This window comes from Marmota flaviventris, chromosome 5 (genome assembly GCF_047511675.1).
Source record: "Marmota flaviventris isolate mMarFla1 chromosome 5, mMarFla1.hap1, whole genome shotgun sequence".
In the NCBI taxonomy this organism is placed as follows: domain Eukaryota; kingdom Metazoa; phylum Chordata; class Mammalia; order Rodentia; family Sciuridae; genus Marmota; species Marmota flaviventris.
In genome coordinates, this window is record NC_092502.1 from 21,914,690 (window position 1) to 21,941,658 (window position 26,969).

Sequence of the window (26,969 nt, forward strand, 5' to 3'; positions counted from 1 at the left end):
TGGTGTCATTGTTCGTCTATTATATCGCTTGGGTTTCATTTTCCATCAGCATCCTTATGATATCATGAGAAATAGTGGCTAATAAAGTGTCAGGCTCTATTTTGCATTCTGATTTCAAATGATAAATTTCTTCTTATATTTTTATGGACTAGAACATACAGACTTATTGGATCGTCCATAATATGAACTGGAATAATTGGGAGCTCATGAGATTATTGCCAGTGCTCTGTGGGCACAATGCTCGCTGGTTATTTTTATTTGAAGTCTGGTCCTGAGCTTTAAATCCAAATTAAGGAGTCACTTGTTTTTATCTGAACTCAGCTTGTGTGATGTGTTGGGATACAGTGATATTTTCCGATGGAAGCCATTGCTTAAATTAAATTCATCATTCCCATATTGTGTGAGCCTGTGTGATACAGGCAGCACATGGAGAGAGAGGCTGAGGTTGGGACCAGAGAATGTGTGTTAGGAAAAGTGAATAGACACACAGGGTGGGATTTTTTAGAGGGTGATGATGATTTAAAATAATTTTCATCCTTAGATTCTGTACCTTTTTCCTAAGGAAAAGCTTTCTCACCTAATTCCTCTTCTTTTCCCCTTTCTTCCTTCCCTCCATCTCTCCCCGCCTTTGTCTTTGTAGAAAAGTGAGTTTTCTTTCTTTCTTTCCCCCTTGAAGCAAAAATTGGTGAAATATCAGCCTTCACAGGCAAGCTTGGATCCCCTTTTCTTTCTTAGTGATGTGAAGGGCTGGGTAAGGGAATTTCATTTTATCTTTTTACTCAGGAGTGATTTGATGTAAGTTTTTGTGCTAAATTTCAGTGATCCGTAATGAGAGGTGCACCCCTTTTCTATAGTTTACTCTTGCTTTTATAAAACTCCATCATTTCACTTATCACATGGGACTGACATTATTGTTGATTTATTTGAAGTCAATTAACTATTAGTTCTCAAGCTTTAACATGCACCAGAATTGCTTGAAAGCCTTGTCTCCTATTCTGTCTCTGTCAGAGCAAATTTCCCAGGAAATTTTGATGAAGATGATCTGAGGACACCATACGTTAGTGAGCTTGTACAGAGCAGGTACCGGCTGTCTCTGCATGCACTTGCTTGGATATAGTCAGTGTTTAGTAAATATTTATTGAAAGAAGGTCTGACTGAATGAATAAATGAATAACCTAAGGAAGGAGGATGAATGACGAAATAGCAAACCATTAAGAGTTTTAGCTAGTGGATTTGAAATAAGTCAACAAAATGTCCAGTAAAATTTTGCAGAGGCATATTCATTTCTATTAGATAGTTGGCCTTTTGTCTCTTTGGGTTATATGCAAATGCTTTAAGAACAATAATAAGTTTAAGTTGGAGAAAATATGTTAAACTTTGATGTTGAGAAAGTTTGAAGTAGGACATTAAGGACATCAGTGGTGTGAAATCTGCTCTTTTATGAATTATGCATGGATGAAACTAGTAAGTGATCTATCATTTACAGAGTGTGAGATGGATAGCTCTTAACTTACCTTGTTTGAATTAAATAGAAAATCTTAGAGTTCAGAGACTTTGTTTTTTAGCTTATCCATTGCAAAATGGGAGCAACATTCCCTAGGTTCTGTGCTGAAAGATGACCAAGTTTTACAACAAAGTTGTGTTTTTTTTGTTTTTTTGTCATTATAGCAATGGCTATATGCAGAAAATATAGAAGAAAATGAGAAGAAAAGAAAATCTTTATGCTATAATTCAAAGTTAACTGCCATTAATATTTATAGTTGATTTAAGTCAGCTCTTTCTTCAGTGCTTTCTGTACACAGATGTACTAGGTGCCGTGGGAACTGAGAGGCTCTCACGTGGGCTGTAGTGTCATAGAGGAGCAGGTGATTACACAAGTAACTTGGAGTGAGGAACAAGTGGGACAAGTGCTGTCACAGCAAAGGTGGAAGTGATTAATTCTAGCTGGGACATTTGGGAAGGGCCCATGGAACAGTGCATTTTTGCCACACCTGGATGGGTGGAGGGTGCTTGGAGGTGACAAGTATAAGGCAAAGTGCCTGGGGTGCATTATTGACCCCAGGACCCCATGTCAACCATCAAGGTTAAGAATACCTGACTGGATCATCCTAAGTCCTCCTCCTATTCTAGCATTCTTTATTTTAGCAAATGATATGAATTCACTGACCTTGCCCTTGCTAGAACACCCACAACAGATTAATATTTTAAATATTAATTAGTATTAATATTGGCAGTTATTCAAATACTCTATCATTCTAAGAGTCAAATGTTGCCTTGGAAATTTGAATTTAAGTACCTTCCTTCTCTTTTATTTTTCTTTTGGTGAAAAACTTGGACTAAAGTCATTGCGATCTTAATACAATTGGTATTAAGGGAGTCTGAGAGCATGTTGGGCTCTTTGGGAAGATTTGTTGGTTGAGTCAGCAGATAAATAAATGACAATGAACTTTATTTTTTATGAAGACTTGGAAAGAATAGTAAATTGAGAGTCTGGGGAAAGCCCCGTGCCTCATTTACTGTGCACTTGAACTTCTTGATCTTTCTATGGCATCCGTCACCTCCACAGGGGAAATTAATATTGAAACCTTTGCGTCTTTAGAAGGGAACAGTGAAATTTGAACATCAGATTTCTAAATGAATCTGTTTCAAAATTGTCAACACGTGTGTATTGAAAAGGATAACAAAAGTGTTTTATTTTCAACCTGTGGCTTTCTTTCTGCATAAGACATTCAAAGGTACTGACTGTGGGACTCAGTACTAAATATAGTTTAACTAAATCCTTGAGATGATGTTCACTGACTCCTCCCAAGAGACCTAGGTCACCTGGTTTTGCTTTGGCCATCATTCTCCATATTTGGTTTGGCTGTGGTTTCAGACCCATCTGCTGGTCCTTCATTACAGCTAAAATGCATTTGAGGGTCACAAATAGAGTGAGAGTGGTCTAGCAGGATGGAAAGATATTAAAGTGTATAATTGGGATTATCCCAGTGAGAGTGCCAGAAATTTTAATGTTGGCTTCAGCTCTAAATTTTAATGATTCTGGTGATGATTACTATAGCCAAATTTCGGTCACTGCTCTGTATCCCCATCATGATATATATAAATATATATGCAATCAACTAAGAAATGTATTTAATGCATGTATCCTTTGGAGCCAAACTGTCTACATTCAAACTCTGGCTCTAACCAGTTTCTAGATGAGAAACCTTGGGCAAATCACATGACCTTTCAGTAGCATTATGTGTAAAATCCTAGTAGAAATAGAATCTCATAGAGCCGTTGGGAGGAGTAAATGAATTAACGTGTGTAAAGCACTCAGAACAGGGCTTATACGTGGTCTAGTTCACGTTTGCTGTAATAACCACAGAGTGAAGGCATAGAGGTCTTTCCTGCCTTACTCTTTCTGCTTGGCTTTGTCGAGTGGGACATTGTCACTGAGGCAAAGTTCTCACCTGCACTTGTATCTTTTCCAGTCAGGGAAAGAATTTGTACCAGTAACTCAGATAGACGTGCTCAGAACCTGTCCCTGGGTCTGCAGGAGCTCATTGCTCTGTGTTTCCTTGTGGATTGTCTTCCTAGTAATGGAATTAGTTTAGGAAAAATGTGTCTGTGGTCTGTCCCCAGCCATAAGAAGGACAGACAAACGCTTGGTTTTGTGATCTGCCTCATTTCTGTGCATATAAAACTATCAGGTTGAGTTCAAATGTCTGCCCAGCTCCAGTGTGGACTCTAATGCATTCTGGCAAGAGACCCTTGGCATTGGGGAGTATTTGTTAGCGATTCTCCCCGAAGATCAATGCCTCCTCTGCCACAGAGATGCTCAGGATGCATGGGAGGTCTCATTCCTTCTCACTTACTGGCCAATCTGACATTGCCAGGGAAATCAGGTGGGCTAGGTAAGCAGTGGTCAGTGTTAAAAATCTTCCTCACTCTGAGTTCCCTTCTTTGTGTCATTTCGTAGGAGTTGCGATGTCTTCACTTCCCTCCATCTGCAGGTTACCTGTTCCTCCGTTTTCTCTCACTACCCTGACCCTTTTCTCTACCTTTCAGATTTGACTTCTAGCATAAGGAGAACTATTTGCATTGGGTCCTTTTCCTTAAAACTATTTTTAAATTCTTTAGTCCACTGCTATGCTATTCCAACACCTTTTTTTTTTCCTCTTCTAAACCCTTGCCACTAACTATGTCCCCTCAACAGGGCCAAACTCTGAGCTCTGAGGTAATGAATCTTTTTCAAGCTGATCGTGTTCATCCCTCCAGGCTGAGAACACTTTCCAGAAATGCCCAAGATCTGAGAGACCTTGGCCAAGGGAAAAGGTAGACTTCTTGAAGTCAGTGGCCAAGAATAGGGGCAACCACATGCTCTTCCCCTGGGATCCCCAAGATAGAGCCACAGCCTGCCATCATGGCACCTTCCCCGTGGGCAGAGTTTGCTTCATCTGAGTAGAAGGTCCCCAAGACCTGCCCTTCACCACCTTGTAAGCAGAACTGTGGGGACAGGTCCCTGTCAGAAGTGCACTTCAGTGTAGAAAAGGAGAGGAGGTCAGTGCTTACACAGGTCCCGCTCCTCAGCGTGCCCTGGTGGCATCCCTGGGATTTTGGCAGACTCCCGGGGATCAGTTTCACATGGATGAACTGTACTCTCCGACTCCTTCTGTGTCCTAGGAGCCAAAAAGTTTTCTTTGACATTGAAAATAGTGTTTTCTCTTTTTAGCTGTTTGGCCTTTCTAACTGTTTTTCTTGGTAGTGGCAAAGGACTCCTGCCTGCCTCTTCATGGAGCTCTGCCTCTTTGAGGGCCACCATGACGAAGCCGTGGCATTTCTGAGACCGTCCCTGGCAGCTGTGGTGGACTGGGTAGGAGAGGCGATAGGTGCATTCTGGTTAAACACGTTCGATTGGGGAGATGCCTTATACTCATGGAAAGACCTCTTGGTTGCTGTGGCCTGTAGGCTTGACCAGGGAATGAAGCTGTGCTGTGCTTTGTCACGGCCAAGGCGGTGGCGCAGCCTTGCAGACTCCTGCAGAGGTCCCCTTAGTCCTGAGACGTTTTCCTCTCGCCCGCGGGTGTGTGTGTGAACAGCTTGAACTTCACCCAGAAGGGACCCACAGTTGTTGCCACACAGCTGTTTCCTGCATCGGGCCAGAGTGTGCCTCCGTGTCCTGAATATCTTTGAGAAGGATCATCTGCCACATAACCATCCGCAGGCATAAGTCAGGGAACTTTTCGGGGAGTCTTAAGATTGCAAATGGGGGTTTTATATCTTGGTGGAGGTGCCCCGATGCTTTTTCTTTCCCGCCTGGCCATTACGAGGGCTGCCGCAAACAACCAAACGTGATGTTTTAGAAAGTGGGTTGGGGGAAGTAAAATCTCAACCTGCTCAGCCTGGATCCATTGCAGGGCTTTGCATAATAATTAACGACATACAAGCTGGAGCCTAATGGACAGTTTTACTGTGTGTGCCCTTCAGTTCTGACTAGCTGGAGTCCTCCATGATTTAAGCCCCTACTTCTTTCCTTTATGTGTAAAGCTGCTGTAGTCGTTATTGCGATTCTTTCTCTTTGTAGATCATTCAGCAAAACCTGTAGTTCTCACTAGGTACATGAGACCTGGCTTCTTTTCTTAACCTTAACATTTACAAATCATACTTCTCATCTCTGAAATCTCAGCCTCTCTAAGTGCTCAGCAGTGTGCAGTTTCTAGGGATAAATGGTGATAAGATTATTGCTTCCTCTGTACCAGGAACGATTATCATCCTCAACTTATGCATTTCCTTTAAATTCTCACTAACTTCTCAAAAGTCAGTTCTGTTCTTTTCCCCATTTTACAGATGAGAAAAGTGAGGCACAGAGAGATTAAATAATTTGTCTCAAGTCACACAATGTGTTATGCAGTCAAGCTGAGATCATAGTGAGAGCTGCCCAGTGGTCCTAGGGGAGAGCTACTGTTATTGCCACATTTTATTGAGGCCACGGTGGTTCAAGGAATTGATGAAACATATCCATTTGTCTTATTGTAGCACACTCCATGTTTGTTCTTATTATAGAATGCTCCTATTTCTATCTTTCTGGAGGTTCTAGATTCTGTCTGGGTCCCAAACCCAGCCCTGTGTATACGGGTTTTTGTTGTTGTTGTTATTTTATATATCATAATGATGAGTCTGATCCTGCTGGTGAATTTGATCGATTCTCCTTTTGAAGGAGTCCAGAGTTACCTTTTGCTCTCCAGTACCTTACTAGTTGCATGGAAGCTAGCAAGCATACAGTGTTCAAGCGAAATACTGACCATCTGTTGGCTGGTAAAATGTGATACCAATATATCATTGAATAGGAAATTTTGTTCTGCAATCTGTGTGTCTGGATCACTTAGTTCAGTGATGGACTAATGTCCTACGTCTGATTGATGAACCTAAACACAACTTTTAATACGATGTCACTTTTGGTTTTATGATTGTCACTCTCCTTAATTGAAGTGAACTGCAAAGTTCAAGAGCTCAAGTGTTGAGCTTGCGTTGGATGGGCTTCTGAAAAGGTCTCATCACTCTGAAAAAGATCATAAACTAGAGGTCAGGATGGGGGAGTACTGTTCTCCCTCTCGTAACCACTATGAACTAGTGAACATTGTCCCATCCCCTGGTCACTATGTTCCTCATGCAAAATGAGATTAGTCTAAGTGTTGGTTAAGGTCACTTAGAAAGTCCTGTGATTCACAGAAAACTTATACCATGACTAGTCCTGTTCGTAATCTAGGAGATTAGTTTTTGACCGTGTCTCAGTTTTGTTGAGTCTTTGTTGTCTTGCCTTTCAGATGGGTTTGCTAATTCCCAGCATGCCTAATTGATAGGACTTCTGTGAGGATTCAGTGAGATGCTGGGGATTTAGATTCTTTGAATAATAACACACTGCACAGAGGATGATGTTACGTGTATCAAAAGTTAACAAAAAGTATTGGGTTTCTTGCAAACTACCCCTGGAGCCCCTCAAAAAGAACACCTGAATTTAAAAGTAGTTTGATCCCAGTGGGGCTGTGTGTCCTGGGGTTTCTGAAACTCCTTGGAACTCTACAGGGTCAGTAAGGTCTTCATCCCACTGTGGGTCAGTTTTCCACCATTGGGGTGAAGAGGTCACACTCTTTCTCCTGACAACACTTTATCAAACACACCGACAACACAAAATGCAGCAATTCCTTAGACAAAAGTGAGGTTTTGAGTTACAGTCACCTCCACCTTGTTAAGAGCCCCTTTAGAATCTGAGATCCTCTCTGAAGGCCAGCAGACATGCACGGCGTGCCCCTGGGTTTTAAACGCCTTATACATTTAGCCCAATAAATCATCCCTCAAATTTGTGTGCCCTGTCTAACTCTGTCTCTCGGTGAGGATATTTTTAACTCCTCCTGACTCTTCTCAGTTCCTTTAAGGAAGTGTGATCCGAAAGGGTCAGACGCTTGGCTTCTACTTAGGGGAAAACTTTGAGAGAATTACTGAGGCTCTCCCTGGGGGAGGACTGGCTTTCCCCAAAAGAATTGGCCCTTCGGTGTGTCTTTGCCACATAAGGGCTTGTGTGAGGCCCCAGGCACCAGTTGACGGCTGTGTCTTCCCCACGACAGATGGTCAAGACTTCAATTTCAGCAAGTGATCCGCTTCGGAGGGGGTGGGCAGGGGATTCTGCCAGCAGGCCAAGTGGCGGGGCAGCCTCGGGTAATGGGGATCTGGTGTGTGCCCAGCATAGCTTTTGTGCTAACGATGGGCTGCTGACAGGCGCCTTGCCCTGCTCATCTTTGAGGCAGAAGATCCCCTGCTCCCTTGATTCTGTTTCTCTCTGGCAGAGCTAGTGTCCTGTTTGCCTGTCTTTCAAAATCCATTTTGGCACCATATGGGCCCCCTCTTGGTGGCTAGCAGTTGTCTGACTTGAAGATGCTAGAGGGTGTGCTGACAGCTCCTTCTAACACAACTTGAAGCTGGCTGTCGGGTCTGGGCTCAAATGGCTTAAACACACACAGGCAGCAAATATTACCAACCTCAGGGAAGCAGGCAGGGGGCCCCGTGGAGGGAGAACGGCACTGATGTCTCCCTATATCATGTCCACTCTGCCGCTATGCCAATAATCCTACTGATCATCTCTTAGTGGTACCCTTATTTACTCTTAATAGTACTGTTGCTATTATCATACATTTGCTATCAGTGGTACAATTGCTACTAATATCATTACTGCACCACCTCTATTATCACTAAAACTCCAGTAGCATGATGGTTAAGAGCTATGATAGTTTTAGTAATACTAGAACTTTTAACAGCTCTGGAGCCGCCCTGTCTAAATTCACATTGATTCACCTTTGAGCCAGTTATTTAACTTTCCTGGTTATCTTCTCATTTCTCTATGTTAAAATAGCAGAGGTTTTGTTTAGGAGGATTAAGTGGGAAGCGTGTTTGAAGCTCTTAGCAGTGTACTGAGCTCCTGGGAAGCAGCACTACGTGGAAGTCATTGTTATCATTATTGCCACCATCCCCATGCTTCCCATGTGTTAGAGGTTATCATTATCTAGGGATAAAAACCCTATTATGCCAGTTTTATAGACAAGAAAAGTTGAAGTTGAGCTTGGAAGCACCTGGCAGAGTCAGGGTGTGAATTTCATTCAGGGCATTTTTAAAGTTCATGGCTTTTCCATCACCCCACTCCAACTGTCATGTCAATATAATGGTCATCTGTCTTTTCTAAGGCCTGGGGTGGCTTTCAAATATACCTTTCTACCTAGCCATACTTGAAGGAAGCCACTAGTTTTTGCATCTCAGGTGTCCCTGGGTATAGAATGGAGCACCAGTAATATGGGGGACTCCCTACCACCAGGTCACCATATTAAATGATTTATGAAAATCACGTGAGCTCTGTAGGATCGACTTTGGAGAGCTCAGAGGAATGGGACAGTGCAAAAGATGGCCTCAGGTCCTCTTTCAACAGAACAGACTTTCCCAAGTCTTGAAAGAGTACCCAAGGTAGTGGCCGTGTCACCCTTCACTGGGAAGGGGGTCCAGAGTTGGATTTCTTTGCACATAGCTGGCCTTCAGCTGTGTTTTCGGAGTCATTCGTCTTGGATAAAAAGTGGATAGGTTTGGGCCTCTGTGGAGAGAGCCTGGAAGGAGAGATGCTGTCACTGATGGACTGTCAAAGTTTTCATAATGTTGAAAGAGCCATTTCAAGAATGATGTTGGCATTTTAAAATCTTATTCTTTTGGTTGAAAAAGTCATTGTTTCTCTTTGAAGAGTTATTCCCACACCATACTTCCATCTTGGCAGATGCTAAAAGACCAGGGAGTGGGAAGGAAGGAGGAAAGGGAAAAGGGGGATGACATTGGCCCAATTATATTATTGTACTGATTGCATGGACAATTGTGTAACAACAAATTCCAACATTATGTACAACTAGAATGCACCAATAAAAAAATATGGAAAAACAAATGAAGGACCAGGGAAGAGGGAGGTTCCTCTGGGACTTTTCTTGGATTAGTATTCAGAAATTGGTTGAACTCAGTGACTCTTTGTGCAGTAAACTTATGATGGAGACCTCAGGGGTGGGGGTGGGGGTTGATAGACATTGTGCTCTGAGCTAATCAAATGGGGACATCATGAAGTGATAGTTCTTCACAAGTTGCTTGGATCAAGGTGGGGATTTTAATCCAGTGTAATAATGGGGAAAATGTAAAGAAAAGAGAATTCCTCAAAAATGTAATTGACCAGTATTTTAATGCATTCTGACATTTTTTGAAAATCTTTGGTCCTGAAATTCATAGGTATATCTAGGTCTAAAAGTAAAATGGATTGCAGAACTTGGATGACTATAAAAATCCTTCTCCACCTGAAACAGAGAAGAGAGTGGGGTTTGCCTGTAGGTTGCCAACATGAATGTGCATTCTTTAATACTTGCTGCCTTCATGGAATTTAACAACTATGATGGTTTTATATAAGAAATAACTCAGAAAATTACTGGGTGACCATGTAATGTATCACTCATAACAGGAAGTTTCTGAGCATTAAAATAGGTGCTATTAATACTTATGCCAGTAGAGCTGGGATTTTTCTTGCCAAATTAGACCCTTTGGTCATTTTACCAAGTAAAATCCAGGGATTTCACTATAGAACCAATTCAGAAACCGAGGTAGCAGGGAGTCAGGAAGCTCCTTAGTCCATCACAAATAGCTTTTGTCTGCAGCTGGCAGTATAAGAAAAACATTCAGAGATACTTGAGAAGTTAAAGGAGCTCAGTCAGTATGTGAGTTCTATCCACCTCGGGATACAACTAATTAGAACGTTTTAATTGGAGATGCTGGGATGAAGTGTTCACCATATCCTTGCATTCATCCTGCACGCACTTTGCTGTTCCTCATCTGTGAATTTAAAGGGTTTAAATTACATGTTGTGTTCGGGGACCATGAGAATTCTGCAACAATTAGATCCTCTTGGAACCTCTCTTAAATTATGGTGAAGAATTTCTCCCCTATGAGTGAAACTACTTCCTTGGAGACTCACTTTTTTTTGAGAGATCTGCTGGCAGTATCCAGAGTGTTCCCTTCATCAAGAAGGTCCAGTCAAGATCCATAACAAAAGCTGAGGGCTTAAGTAAAATCCTGGTTGTGACATCATTCTTAATATTTCAGAAAATGAGTAAAATCAATAGAAAACACGACCCAGAAGCGACTCCCTTACTTTTTTGCCCCCCGTATCAGAACTGAAATTCTAATCATGATGATTTGTTTCTTCACAGGTTCTTCTTGAAATTTTTTCTCAAATGCAACCAGAATTGCCTAAAGAATGCCGGAAACCCACGTGACATGCGGAGATTCCAGGTGCGTTGACCTTATCTTTCTTAAATCTTATTAATGACATGAATATTGGGAGAGGGTGAGAGCCGAAGATTCAGAGTCTAGCTGTCTCCCAAGAGGAGAGGTGAAGAGCAGGTGGGGCCCTTGGTCCCCAGGTGTCTGTAGTCTAGAGTTGTTTTCATCTGCCAAGAATTGGGGCTGTTCCACCTGCGTTCTCTGGTGCAGATGGTGGTACCCTCAGAACTGGGTTTAGGACTCCATGCAAAACACACACGGATTCAGGAAAATACATAGATATGCTACATTCTTCCCCTAAATCTTAAAAGTAGAAAACTAGTAAATAAGAATAAAGAATAAAACTGGTAAAGTGTTCTTTGTTACAGTTACGGCCCCCTTTTCCTTCCTTTTCTATCTTCCAAACTTGGAAAGTTAGCAGCCGTTGCCTATTATAAATGGACCCCCCTAAGAAACTAGGTGTCTAGAGCAGAAAGGGTGATAACTCAGTTCTATTTCAGAAATGTCTTTGCCCAGCAGATATAAATCTCCTCAAGCCTCAGTCAGATCTGCCACCACCTCACAGAATTTGCATTTATGAAAGGGCAAAGAAGCCAAAATAAATGAGTTAACTACGAGGAAACAACATGGTACTTGGGTTTTCGGAAAGGTTGCTGAATTCTAGACACCGTGCTTCTCTGGCTTGAAATTGCTGAGCACCCTCTGGGGATCTTGTTAAAATGTTGATTGAGGTCTGGGGTGGGGTTGGAAGTCTGTGTTTCTAACAGGCTCCCAGGTGATGTCAGAACCATGGACCTCAGTTCCAGTAGCTAAGTTACAGACCCTTGTGTTGCTCTCCATCTGATTTTATGGGTAACTTGTTTCCATGTTCAATGTTAGTTTCCTCATCAGAGTAATGACCCATACATCGTGTGTGCTTATTCAGTCCATCAGAGAAATAATACCATGTCTGAAGTGTGCCCTTATGTCCATTTAGTCAGCTTTAAATGTAGATGGCAAGGTACTCTCTCTGAGAGACTCTTGGAAAAATTTAGCTACACATTCTCTAATGGGAGAAAGGGAGGGTTTTGAACATTGACTGCATCTGTCAATATCTCTTAGTCTACATGATGATGTTTTTAGGAGGTGAGACTTATTAGTCTCATTTAAGAACATATACAATAAAAGGCATTCTTCCCTGAAATTCTGAAGGATTTCTGTAGAGTCATTTTGGCCTCACCACCTTTTGTTTTGGCAGATAAATGGAGAGAATCCAAAGATTCCTAGTTTCTCAGAAAAATGTTTCCCAGGCTAGCTCCTGACCCTGTTAGTAAACTGAGGTGCCTCTGATTCACACAGAGGACATTTTGTGCTGAGCTGGAATTAGCTTTGCAATTAAGCTGGTGAAACCATACATGTGTTGCTACTTCTTGCTACTTGAGGTTGAGTTTTAGGGTATGCTGTTTTGTATTTTGCTTTGGTCTTGAGTGAGCCATATAAGTCATTTTTTTTTAATTAAAAAATTGTTTTTGTAGTTGAAGATGGAAAGCATGCCTTTATTTTAAAATTTATTTTTGTATGCCATGCTAAGGATCAAACCTAGTGGCTCACACATGCTAGGCAAGTGCTGTGCCACTGAGCCCCAGTCCAAGCCCCATATAGCTCTTTTGATGGAGCTAGAGTTAGGAACATATCATCATAGTTACATATCATCTAGTTTCAAAATAATGTATTCTAATAAACATGTATAATGCTTGTGAATCCAAAGATCAACTTTCCTGTACTTCTCACGGCAGCAGAATTGGATGGACTTTGGTAACACTGAAGACCCAAAAGAGCATTTGCAAAGAACTTTGTAGGACCTGCTAGGGAGATGTCTACAAGCCTTGAGTTATAAGAATATATCTTTCTCACAGGATGCGAAGCCAATTCAGTCTACTCTTTTTGAGTGATTAAAAAGTCTTATTTTTGCACATTAAATAGTTATTCTTTGCTTAGTAAAGGGCTATTGAAATGAGGAGGCATAAGTTATATTTCTGGAAATTTCTTGTAATCTTTCAGGGGCTCAATATTCTCAGTTTTAAGATGAAGTTGGAAGGATGATTCTGCTTATTTCACTACATCTAAAAGAAAGAAAACATTTTGCATACATAAGTAATTTGTAAATGATAAAATATAAATGTAAGCCTTTGGAGAAAAATCTTTGTAATAAACCAATGACACGTTATTATTAGTGCAGTCCAGAGTTTCTCAACCTGGGCACAGTAACATTTCAGACTGGACAGTTCTCTGCTGGGAGTGGGTTGTCTTGTGCTATGAGGGATGTTTGGCAGTGTAACTGGCTTTTACTTATTAGACGGCAGTAGAGAATAGCCCCCTTCCCCAAGTATGAACACCAAAATATCTTCTTATGTTACTAAATATACCCTGGTGGGGGACAGAGAGGCAAAATGTCCTATACGTGATGACTTCTGACCAGCTCTTTCTGGAGACCCTGCTAGAGTCTCAGAGAATACATCCTTTGATTAGCTCTGAGATCTGCCTGATGCAAGGTCCACATTGACCTTCAGATAAATCTGATTTATTTGAAACTTGCAAAGCTCTTTCCTCTGATTCCTAAACAACCCCTAGACAGACCTTTCTTCCTAGGAACAGCTACCTTGGATTCAGCTTTTGAGCTGAAGACGAGCTGAGCCTCTCCCTATCCGTCTTGATGAATTCCTTATTGGATCTCAGGTTCAACTTGCTCTCTTTACCTCCCCCTCCTTTACCTCCCAGGAGGGGACAGAGAAACCTTTGGCAGGATGAATCTCAGCTCATTTTATATTGTATCTCTGTACATTGACACATTTCTTCACTTATCATTTTTACTCAAAGTAACACTTGGTCTTTTACATGTGGACATGTGATATTTCTACCATCAGAGAATGGTCGCATTGCCTCAAGACAGGCAAAACTTTAAAATCCCTCATCCAGGCAACATTTTCCTAGAATCCCTTTTCTTCCTTGACTCTTTCCTCCTACCTTCTTCTGCATCATTTCACGTGGTGGTCACTCCATCCTTCTGGAATCTCTCTTCCCTTGCATTCTAGGACATCATTCACCATTCTCAACCCCCTCCGAGGGATGCTCTTTGCCTTCCTGTGAGTACTGGCGATCCCCAGGTTTTCTTTGGGGGGGTCCAGACCTCTCCTCGTGTTACAGGCTCTCCTAAGCATCTTTTCCACTCCTGGTCTCCTAACTGCTATTTGTGCAGTGAGGACTCCGGAGTGAGGGGCTCTGAGACCTGGCACCCAGGTTCAGATCTAGCTATCCAGATATGTGTTGGAGTTCAGTTCATAAGCCCCAAACTGAATTTTTCTTTTTTCTTTTTCTGAATCCATATAAAGCCGGCTTCTCTTCCCCATGTCACTGCATTAGGTCCAATCCTAACTGCATGATGCACGGGGCATATGACTGCTGATGTAAGTGCCTACATTCAGTGTGCTCCATATACTTGTGTCCGTGTGTCCGCCTTAATGTACATTCATGGACATCAGTGGTGATGATGAAGATAACATTTCTTAAGGACTTATTTTGTGAGAGATGCTATGTGAAGCATTTTATGTGAGTTATGATTATCTCCATAGTATCCATGTTAAGAACATGTAAATATGAATTACTCCCATTTAATAAATGAGGAAGCAGGCTTAGAGCAGTTAAGCAGTTTGCCAAAAGCTATGAACCTACTCAATGGTGAGGCGGTGGTGCAGCCCAGGCCAACTGACCCAGTCAGATATTACCTGGTGCTTAGGAACAATAAAGAAAATTTCCAGAGTTGTAGGAGGATCCCTGTGGGCAATATGGGCTTCACCCAGGAGCCATGGGAATACCTACAATTAAATGCCAGGATCCCAGGAAACCTAGAGAGGGGCTTTCAAAGGGCATTTGCCCTAATGGAGCCTCAAGACACCATCTGTATGAGGAACATTGAAATAGCCCCAGCAGAGGTGGGGTGGGATTGCCCAGAAGGGGAAGGGCCTGCACATTGTTCCAGAAGGGAGCTGCAGCATGGGTCACTTTATATCTGAAGGAACTTTAGAGACAGGAGTCCGAGGTCAGCAGCAGCCAGCTTCACCTCACTGGGGAGGTTTGGGCCAGTTCTCCATGAGGCCTGAGCAAAGCAGCCTCAGACACTGCAGAGTGCTCTGCTGTCCCAAGTCTCAGGACAGAACAGAGGGAGAGGTAGCCTTCTCTGCAGCCGTCGCAGCTGACAGCTGACAGATGTGTCATGATGACACTGGATGAAGGCTTCTTAGGAACAGGGCAAACCATTTCCGTCACTTTCCTCACAGCCCATGAATTGGGAAACTGATTCCAAATATTTTTGTGTCCTCATTGCCTTTGAGGGAGAGTGAGAGACTGTCTTTTTGTCATGAAAAAAACAAACAAACAAAAAACCTCTGGTTTACTCTTTACATCTCAATGTGGCTTTTACCAGTGATATTGAAGAGTCCTGCAGACATCAGATGGAAAACACCCTCCCTCGCCTATTAAGTGGCTGTCTTCTCTCCACGCATTCTGTATGCGTCCCAGGCCAGCCTGATCTTCACACGGCAATGCCAGAGCATGTCTCCTCTGAGCAGCAATCAGGGGCCTGTGTAGGTGACTGAGGAGGACAGAAGAAAGGTTGTTGATCCCCTGACATGTAAAGACATTCTGTCAAGCAAACTCAGCCTCACAGCGCCTGGGCTTCTGGTGTGTAAACAGAGACTGCTTAATTACACAGGTCATGTCAATTACTGTGACCTGAGTGTTTTCAAGAAATTAATCACTTTCCGCAGAGCCCGGCGGTGTTCATACTTTAAGGCATTATGGCATAAACCTTGTAGAAAATCTGGTATGATCTTTTTTTTTTTTTAAATTTATAATGGATGTTTTCTTTTGAAATCCCTAGACTGTGATTAGGGCGACAAACTGGCTTAAATACAACAGTTGGATATAGGCTTCGTTCAGTTCTGGTTGCTGTGGGGAAGGGTAGAGGAAGGAGAGCGGAAGAAGTTGGGGATGGAAACAGCCATGACACAGGGAGAAATTTGGTACGACTCAACGAGCCTGTTTCTTCATCTTGACACTAAAAAGATGCTAATGTCAGTGGACTGTGTAAAAATCACAGGTCTGGGTTTTAACTGACATGAGCCAGACAATTCAAGGTGAAGATTTAAATTCTTATCCATAGCCTTCCTTGTTTGGACTGGCAGAATGAGGATAGTGAGTGGAGGGACAAGAATTGGGTTCTATTTGTCATCATGGTGTAGATACCAGGATACTTGGAGACTATGAAGTAAAGCATAGATTTCCAAATTTATCATCTCTGTTCTACATAGTTTTTCCATCACTTGTAAATCTGTATTCATATATAAATTCTTCATCTATGACAACAGTATGTATGAATATAGATGTAATATGTATTTATGCATGCATGAATGCATGCACTTTATAGTATTGAAATACTATAAAGTCTATTGTCACGAACAAGAAAAATTCTTTGCCATAATGAAACCTCTGTTTCAGTTGGGGTCCATTTTTAAGGATAATACCAGCTGCTATAATAAGTAGACCAAAGAATATATTAATGGCTCACATAGAAGGTCATTTCTTGCTTACATAATGGTAAATGGCAGTTGATCCTGCCTCAATAAGTAGATCTGGCCTTCAAGTGATCTGGGGACCTGGGATATTGTATGTCTCCTTCCCCTGAAGCCTTTCTGTCTCCACTGAGCCAGCTGAAGGGTGAAGGGTCCATAAAGGGGGAACATGAACATCTTAAAAACCTTGGCTTAGAATTGGTCCTTGTCAAACCTGCTCACATTCCGTTGGCTGGAAGTCAATCACAAGGCCACCTACATCCCCAGAGAGGCCTGCTGACATCTCGTTGAGTGGCACAAGAAGACAAAAGGAATGTGTTAGGAATAATTTCCATCAGGGGCCACAATGAAGATATGTAAAAACGAATAATTACAAATAACCAGAAATTGTAATTATTGCTGTGAAGAAAATTAAGCAAGATATTAGGAGAGAGAAAAAAAAAGTGTGAGAAGGGAGAGAAGCTACTGTCTAAGCTCAGTGCTATCAGCTTAGGAGTACAGTTGATCCTTCATATCCAGATGTTTTGCACCTGCCGATTCAACCAATCAGAGGTGGAAAATTTTTGGAAAAAAATCTGCATCTGTATTGAACATGTGTAGATTTTTTTTTGTCATTATTATCTAAATACTGGTGTACAACAACTATTTATGTAGCATTCACACTGTACTACGTGTTATAATCTAGAGATTACTTAAAGTATATGGGAGAATATGTGTAGTTTAGATGCAAATACCTCTTTCTACATAGGGACTTGAACATCCATGGGAGAGATTTTTGGAACCAATTCCCCACAGATACCAAGGGACAACTATAAATCTTGCTGACAAGAGTCGGAAAGGGTTTTGAGCAGAGGGAACAGCCTACTCAAACTCATGTTTATCCGAGGTGACAAGCAATCTTCTTTCACTTTGTCTTCGACAGGAGATAGAAGAATCCATCAGGTTATTCATCCCAAGTTTCCACTTAAAATGTGTTTTTCTTTTAAAAATGACAACATGGGTAGTGACCTCATTATTATTTTTTTCTTCTTCTTAATTAGTTGTAGAAACTTTGGAGAATATTTTGGGGTGTGTGTGTGTGAAGAGACATGATATCCCTAAATAAACATGTTGTAGAGTATGATTAGAAAATTCTTAAAACACATGGCCAGCCTCTGCCATTTCAGTCTGCTGTTTAAAGGCAATTACATAAGGAGGGAATCCAGTCTCCTCTCCTCTCTTCTCCCCCACAGTCCCCCACCCTCTGTCTTGGATGTACTTATATTGTTTTGACAAGCAGCACATCTTGCAATTAAATTCTTTACCAACAGAATGCTAGGGGCCTGAGCTGCTTTCACTCTCTTCATACAGAATAATTTCAAGATGTGCCATGCTGATTAATTATACTGAAAGCAGCCCTAATGATAGTTTCAGAATACAGGATTAATTCGCATAACGTAGTAAATACAAATGGTGAATTTTCAACTCGATATATTAAACCATTACAGCTTATTGGGCAAATATGTATCTTGGCACGAGTCTTATGCTGAATCTTGGCAGAAGGTCTCCATCACTGAGAAGGGATCCTCATGAATGGCATTGAGGAGGGGCAGCCCTGCACTTTGGGGAAGCGTAGTCTCACGTAAAGTACGGCTGCCTTTGAAGAAATGTACAATACATTAACTAATAGATGCAAAGTGTTTGGTGTGATTGGCGATTGCCAATGCATGTTGGTTCTGTGGATGCTTTTAGTTACTGGGACTTTCCAGTAAGAGGCATTCTTATATTTTTTTAAAATTTTTTTTTGAGTTATCATTTATGAAGCTCTTGATCTATGTCAGACACCATACCTTGTGGCACATATATAATTGTCCTTGTTTTCCTGCCACTTTTTCTCTTATTCACTTTGCTCAGTCAAGCCCATTGGGCTTCCATCTTATCCTTCATTTGTTTTTCCTTAAATACACCAAACTCATTCCCCCTCAGGATATTATTTTTTTTTAATTTGTTCTAATTAGTTATATATGACAGTAGAATGCACTTTGATGTGCCATACATAAATGCAGTATGATTTCTCATTTTTTTCTGGCTGTATACGATGCAGAATCCCACTGGTCATGTAGTCATATGTGTACATAGGGTAAAAATGTCGGATTCATTCTACTATCCTTGCTGCCCCCATACCCCACCCCCACCTTTCAACTCACTATTCGTCTCCCTGGGAAACTTCCACCACACGCTGAATGATTAGATATTTACCATTCAGCTCTTAGACAAAGTGTTACTTCCTAGGAGAGACCTTCCTTAATCACCCAATCAAAAATAGTTTCTTTCTAGGAACAGCCTGACCTTTACTTTTTTTATTTCTTAGAACCTATGGCAGTCCCAATTTTGCTCTTATTGCTTACTTGTTGATTATTTAACCCCCACCCCTGTGTCCCCAGTGATCACTAAAATCCTGGTCATGCACTTGTTCTTTGCTGCTTCTCTAGTAGGTAGATCGTGCCTGGCACACGGTTGACACAGTTCATTCCTGTGATTAGTGACTTAATCACTGAGCCACATCCCCAGCCCTCTGTGATATTTTATTTAGAGACAGGGTCTTGCTGATTTGCTTAGGACCTTGCTAAGTTGCTGAGGCTGGCTTTGGACTTGTGATCCTCCTGCCTCAGCCTCCTTAGCTGCTGGGATGACAGGTGTGTGACACTGTGCATGGAAACATGTGGTGATTCTGTGTGTAGCTCACTTCTACTTGAAATGACCAACAAGGACACACAAACAGAGGACATCAGTCAAACACACCAATGACACCATCGAAAGTCATCAAATGATCCTGGTCCACTGTGGGAGGAGTGAGGTTTACCTAATGGATGGGATTTTCATATTTAGCATGTGTCACGTTCTGGAGACGGAAGTGACGTCTAGCTTCCAATTGACTAAATATTTTAACACAAGAACCTCTTGTCTTCCTTCTAAGAAAAGAGAGGGTTTCGCCTGGAGTCTTAAATGCGGATTTAATCCAGTTCGCCACTGCCTACTCTGACAGTTCCACTCTGCTACATCCTGTAGGTCCACGCGTCCTCCATAATTTTTAATGAGTTATTTGGGGTCCTTCAACCAGACAGAAACTAGCAATCAGGCACGTTTCAGAGAATATCTCATTCCACATCATTCAAGGATATTTTAAAGGACAAAGTTAATGAAGACCTAACTGCTGCAGACCGTTTTTATGTAAATAATACTTAAACTGTAGTCAGCCGCTTGGACACCATAGGTTTGTACTGAGAGATACCAGGAGGATCCAGATGGCAGCCTCGCTTAAGCCAGGCCTGTGTGCTGAGAGGCCGGGGGTTGCTGTGGGTGAGAACTGGACCAGGAATTGGAGCTTTCCCTGCTGGCACGTCTCTGTCTCTGCTCCTAATTTGTCCTATGGGGTTGAGGATGTTTTAAAACCTCTCAGGCCTTCATTTTCCAAGCTGTAAAAGGAGGTGTTGCACAAATTCGTAATGTTAGAACTACCGAGGACTCCTTTTATCATTTTTTTTTCCCTAGGAACCTCATGTGATGACATATTTTTTCAATCTAATTGCATTTATGGAGTAAGAATCAAGCTCTCTGCTTTAAAATCATTCAAAGCCCTGAGCAGGTGCCAGGGCAGAGCTTCTCATATGGATGCTATAGCCTGAGTTCCCATATGGAGTTGATAGGGCCTCGGACGAAGCAAAGTTACTGGATGCTTTAGTGCGCAACCTTATTTTGGATGTGTTTGGGATTCCCCTCCCTGCCGCGTTGTCCCCCCTCTGTACGTTCGAGAACTCTTATTTGGAAGCCACTAGATTAGTTGGTTTCTTGAGTCTCTTGTGTCTCTGCCATTTGATGGTCCATAAGAAAGTGGTTCAGTAGACAAGCAGGGTGTAGATTGTGTGTGGTTGAGGGTAGAAGATGAGTCCTTTTTTATTTTTTTTTTTCCTTTTGAGATGGGTCTTGTTTAGTAGCTAAATCTGGCCTCTAATTTATGATAATCCTGCCTCAGCCTCCCAAGAAGCTTGGATTATAGGTACATGTCACCATACTCAGCTAACAAGTGTTTGGGGGAAATATATATATATATATATATATATATATATATATATATGTGTGTGTGTGTGTGTAATTTTAAGTTTACATAAAAATAAGTGGGAAGTATATGAGAATTCTCATGTGGATCCATAAAGCCTCCTCAACTTCCCCTATAATTAATACCTTGCCTTGGTATGATACATTGGTTACCACTAATATGCCAATATGGACAGATGTCTGTAACCAACTCCATAGTTTGTATCAGACTTTACTCTGTTGTGGGGTCCGCAGGTTTAGACAGTTATGTTATACAATCATCATTACCCTCTTATACAAAATAGTTTCACTGCCCTCAAAATCTTGTGTTCTCCAACTGTTCATACGGGCAACCACGGGTCTCTTTTCTGCCTCCACGTTTCTGCTTTATGCAGAATGTCATTCAGTCAGAATCACACAGTATATAGTCCCTTCAGATTGACTTTCTATTTTTTTTCCAGTTAATAATATGCATTTAAGATTCCTTCATGCCTTTTTGTGGCTTGACAGCTCATTTCTTTTTATCACTAAATGATATTCCATTGTGTGGATTGCCAGTTTGTTTATCCATTCACCCTTTGAAGGACATCTGGGTTGCTGATGCCTTATATTTAGTTGAATTTTTTATTGATGTAATTGTAGATTCGCATGCAATCATAAGAAGTAATGGCGAGATCCCATGTATATCTTAACCAGTCTCCTTCAATAGTAATCTAATTTTTGCAAAATCATGGTATACTACTACAACCAGGATATGAACCCTGGTAAAATCTACCCATTTTATTCAAATTTCCCTTACCCTTGAGTTGTACTCATTTGTGTGGGTATATATATATATTTTTAGTTCTGTAAAATTGTATAGGTTTTTAAATTCACCACTAGAATCAATATATTGAGTATTTCTAACACCACAGTGTTCCCTCCTTTTTTCCTTGTAGCCTACCCACATTCACCTTCTCTCTGTGTCCAAATTTCCTCTTCTGAGACACTGGGGATTACAGGTTCAACATATGAACAGGGGTTAGGAGGGACAGTTTAGCCCGTAGCATGCAGTATGGAACCTCTTGGAATTGTTCTTTTTCACTTTGCATAATTCTCTGGAGAATAAAACAGGTGGATCAATAGTGTGTTCCTTTTCATGGCTGAGTACTATTCTATGGGATGGCCCTTAATGCCTTTTTCACTCATGTACTTCAAGTTACTATTTTCAAAACTTTATTATTAGAGTCCCTGGATTAATGCAGAAATAAAGCAAGCTGAAATTAGAGGTAAGAAAGGAAACAGAACTGCATATTGGCACAGTTACACCGGAAAACCATTTGGCCTTGTCTAGTAAATTTAATTTGTGCTTATCAATAAAAGAGGGAACACCACCAGCTTTATCACTGATTGCCTTTTACTGAGTTACTGTGTGTAGCACTGCAGACCAAGATTTGTGATTTTCTTTTTATAGTTATTCAAAACTTGTTGAAGTTGTTAGTTTTCCGAGGGAGACACGTACTGCCAAAATATTCTAAACTTTAACATTGAAACATATTTTTACGGTGTAATCTTTCCTATGATTCCATATTTGTTAGAGAAATACTCAAAGATACAGATTTCAAGTTTTCTGGATCCTTTTTGGATAACCCCTTCTCCCACATGCCTGCTGCTTTTGTTACTGAGTTACCCTGTGTTCCTTTTCATGGTCGAATTTAGCTGCTTTGTCCTTCTGAAAATCTGCTCATGCGACAGAGGTTATGCTTCATGAATCTTAGACCATTAGTTTGAACTCGCAAGTTCCCCTGCCTCACTGAAAGGAAAGAACCAACCAGCAACAGGGCTCCCCAGAACCCCACGCTGATGTGAGGGACTGGGAAAGCTAGACCCAAATGGTAGGCTGTCTCGGGTACAGACTGTTTCTGTTGCACTCAGTTTTCATTTCGTTTCAAGCCTGGAATGTAACAGACTAAGGCGCAGACAGATTTTAGAAAGCAAAAGTACATAAACCGGTGAGATCTGCAACCCACCAAAGGCCTGACTTGTGGGATACTTTATTGTGAGGACAAAGGTCTTTAACATTGGGGCCACTCCATTGAGCAGTGGACGTAGGAGAGACACTCAGTACCCTTTTATTTAAAATAACAGTTCACACAGGTTCTCTTCATGGAAATCAAGAGGCACTGCTTCAGGTTTCTCAGCCCAACACGTCCTTTTGAACATTTTGTTTGCTGTCACCCACAAAGTGACAACTATTCCTGGACCACTCTGTAGGAACCAGAAACCCCGCTAGCCACTTTGATGAACCTAGCCTCTGGGCGACCTTATGAGTTAGGGACCATTATTCTCCCCACTTGAGAGTCAGGGACACAGGGACTTAGAAAGGTTAAGTTAAACTGGCCAAAGTTATCCACTAAGAGCACTAGAGAGCTGAGAATCATGACTTTTTTTTTTTTGTTTAATTCTTTCGTATTCTAAATAGATTAGGGTAGATAATAAGAATAATAATCTTTAGGCATATGCAGATCCAGGAAAGAAGGTAACAGCAGGTTTTGAAGCACTGGTGTGAGCCAGGAAAGGGACCAACATATTGAGGTCTCGATAGTCCTCAGGTTACTGCAGGCTTGTCCTTCTCCTCGATGTACACCAAATGCCCTCACCTGGAGGATGGGACTCAGATCAGAGTACCTGTGGCACATGCTAGTAATAATCAGCACATTTGGGTGACTACATTTAAAGTAAAGGCCCCGATAAAAACACAATCCTTAAAAAAAAATACAACTCTACACCTGTGTACCTGCCTAGTATTTTTCAGGAGATGTAACTCCAGGCATGTAATTTATTATTCCCACCAATAAGTTGGCACAAACGACTTCTGAACCATTCTACAGTGTGCTGTGTGGCAGCACCTTCTGCAGTGATGGACATGTTCCAAGTTTGCCCCGTCCAGTTCCAGTCGCCAGCCGCCACCTGTGGCTGTGACCAGAGCATTTGGAATGTGGCTGTTGAGACTCGAGAATGGAGTTTTAAATTCTACTTAGTTTGAACAGGTGCATGTTTGGGTACCGCATTGGACAGTGTGGTTCTAGAAAGTAAAGGTCCACCTATAACAGGTGTTGACATAGTGAACATACCTGTTCACTCCTGTTCCTTCTCTGGATAGAGGAATAAAAGAGAGGATAAAGAGGAATAGGCTGGCTGAATTCAGAGGTAAAATCATTTTCTATGTTTATCTGTCCCAAATTCAAACTGTGCTTTGGTGACAAAATTTGGGGAGGTTGGAGCCTTGGCAGGCCTGCCTGTCCCCCCACCTGCTGAATGTGTCAGCACATCATTAATCATGTGTGGAACTGTAAAGATCCTTTTCTCTTCTAACATGGGCCTATTTTAAGAACCCCTTTTGCATCTCACAGATTGTTTTATTAACTTACAAATTGCTCTGTGACCCGCTTTCAGCGTATGTTTCATTTAAATCTATCGTTTCCAAATTGGAATGGGAGAAAGTATTTTGGGGTTGGAAAGTTGTGCTACAAGCTTTTGAAGGACATATTAGTCATTTATCTTAAGAAATGAATGGCATGAGGATTCTCTGTATTATCTTCTCTCCAACGTTGACTGGCCTTGCAATGAAATGATTCTGTCACTCACGTGGCTCTCGTGGTCCTTCTCTTGCCAAGGAGAGGGAAACCATATATGATATAGTTCCCCCCCCCCTTAACCATTTTTGACATTTTTATTCAGTGTTAGGAATTAGATGACAGTGCCTTTAAAAGACACTGCATATTTTAAGATTATGTTTGTGGCACTGTGCCTTACAGGTGCACGGTGAATTGTCATTGCTTTCTTTTTTTCTGAAGACAGACATCTAGAATAACCACTTTCTATTTCCTGACACTGGAAACAGACACCATTTGGGATTCTTTTTATAGTGTCTTTAGCTAACGACTCCAGTGACCACTCAATTGCGGTCTTGTAGTAAATCAAAATTTCTTTGAAAGACCCAGCTCTGTTATATAATTGCCGTTGTCCTATGAAGTCTCCTCCTGAGCGTTTCCTTTACCCTAAATAATATTCCCTCTGCCACCGCACATAATAGTTTTTGAAAGTGAAAGAACAGGCGGTTTTCTTCTCTTCTTCCCCTCCTCTTTTCAAGTTATTCTATAATTGGCGAGGGGTGCACAACCACTTCGGGACCAACAGACCTGACTGGCCAACCATGAGAAGAAAACCACTTTGCTAACTGTAGCATCCCCCTCCCATACTTTTCCAGGGATGACCTGTTCCAGATGGAATTTGGGGTTTCACAATGTGTAAGGAGAATGCCCTGTTCCCAGATGGATTCTCAATTGCTCACTATGCATTTTAATAAAACAGATTTGGAAAATACAACCAACTTCCTGGTGCTGCCTCCAGTTATGCGTTATCCAGTTTTGCAGTTGGTTGCCATCTTGAAGGCCTAGGGAAGGGAAAACCTTCTTTAACCAGCATGCATCTACCTTCTTTTGCCAAGATGCATCTAGATGAAAGAGAGGGACCGTAGAATTTTTAAGTATGGCAAAGTTGCAGGGCATGCTGATCCAAGCAGGGCCAACAACTCAAAGACCCTGCGCCACGGCCACACATGCTTCCCAGGCTCATCCCGTGATGTGACCACTGTTTCATGGGACTCTAGAAGTCAGTGTTCCCTTTGGCCAACTGGGAGAACAGGGGCCTCAGTATGTGCCAACCCTTGTAAAGCAGTTCACCTCTTCAGAGGCTAATGCCTCTCAAAACCAAGAACAATTAAAGCAAGAGTCTTTCCAAGCAACTGGGGAATTGAGCAAAATAAATCAGAAATCCTCAGCCTCCGCTGCGGAGGCTCGCCTCATTATGAGAGCAGATCTATTAGCCCTCTTGCCTTTGTCTTTCATTTCTCAAGTGAGGTGATTCTAATTAAATTAATCTGCATGTCAATCTATCGGTGATCAATCAAAGGGCCTGAGGTCTCCCCTATGCTGCAGGGTGCTTGTGGCTGACAGGGGCTGATAATGGAGGAAGAAATAAACTGTCGGGCAAAGTTAATTAGTCAACATAATAGGTGGATTAAACGGGAGCTGGCTGATTGCTGTTTCTCGTGTCAAAGCATGAGGTGGGAACCGAATCTGCAATTACAGACAATTATTATATTTGGTTGTAAGAGGTCGCATGAATAAACATATCTCTGTGGGTTTCAGTTTTAATCCTCTTCCCCATTTAATATAAGGAGAAGTGTAGGTCATTTCTTGTCATTGTTTTACTCAAAGTTCTCGGAGGCACACCTTTGCCTGGGTTCCTTTTGGCAAACCAGGCTCAGAGTCAGGTCATAAGATGGCCTGGGTGACTCAATTGTGTCTTGGGCCAGTCCCACAATTTTTAAAAATAGATTTAAGACTCTTAATTAGCAGGGATTTTTTTTTTTTTTTTTGAGGGGGGCATGATGGTAATAGTGGGGAGGAGGATTCTGGTTTGATTCACCAAACTAACACAAAAAGGAAAAAGTACAAGAAACCAGAAAAAGACGCCCCAGAGAGAAAGACACATCCAAGCCCTCGCTGAAACCTCTCCTTTTTATTCCTCTATCCTCTTAACCCTGACACAGTGGGGAGGAGATATTTTAAAGATTCAAAAGACTTTTATTTGCATGATCAACTGTGATATCTGCTTCAGTGTCTAAACTGAAGGGTAATTTAGGTGAAACACAACCACCCTTGTGTAAAAAAAAAAAATATGCTAATAAAGATCCTCTTGTTAAAATTATGGTTAACAGTGCACCTTCTGCCGTGGAACTATAAACTGTGCAATTTTACTTAAAACTGCATCAAAAGCGTTCCATGCCAAAGACCCACTCATCAATAGCTCCTCTTGTTAGACTTGTACAGCATAAGCACCAGTTATTATGTGAAATAGCTATGCAATTTTCTTCAGCTCCCAGCTGTTATTTATTTAACTTGAGTTTATTACCCACCATGCTTTTATATTAAAATGTTCATTCATTCTTCTCTCCTGTCTCCAGGTTGTGGTGTCTACAACCGTCAACGTGGATGGCCATGTCCTGGCAGTCTCTGATAACATGTTTGTCCATAACAACTCCAAGCATGGGCGGAGGGCTCGGAGGCTTGACCCCTCGGAAGGTACGCCCTCTTATCTGGAACATGGTAGGCGAATCATTTTCATTGCTTGGCATTGCTACTTGTAACTGTGAATTTATTTGGTTTCTTTCTTCCACTCCACCACATTTTTGTTTCAAATTTCAAAAGTCCTTTGGACAATATTAATCCTCTGGGGTTTTTGCTCTTCAAAGTATGGTTGCTGAGTATTTAAAGAGAGGAAAGCACCTTGAGGCCCACTCTGTTTGGGTTGCATAACTCTCTGTCTTGGATTGAGAGGAGAGAGAGCTGGGATACTGCTTTATTTTGAATTCCCACTTGACTATAAAATAAGGACAGGCCAATCTACAAAGAAAAC

General features: G+C 41.6%; 1 protein-coding gene across 10 annotated transcripts in view; it reads left to right on the forward strand.

Moving 5' to 3' along the window:
• The window catches only part of Ebf1 (EBF transcription factor 1), a 382,353-nt gene that overhangs the window by 231,851 nt on the left and 123,533 nt on the right, over positions 1-26,969 (forward strand). For 5 of the 10 annotated variants that reach the window (XM_027938660.3, XM_071612014.1, XM_027938661.2 and 2 more), the window contains 2 exons: positions 10,755-10,836; positions 26,518-26,659. In XM_027938660.3, the coding sequence (XP_027794461.2) occupies positions 10,755-10,836; positions 26,518-26,659 (224 nt within the window). The remainder of the gene's footprint in view (positions 1-10,754; positions 10,837-26,517; positions 26,660-26,969) is intronic. The other 5 variants (XM_071612015.1, XM_071612016.1, XM_071612017.1 and 2 more) reach the window with 1 other exon arrangement.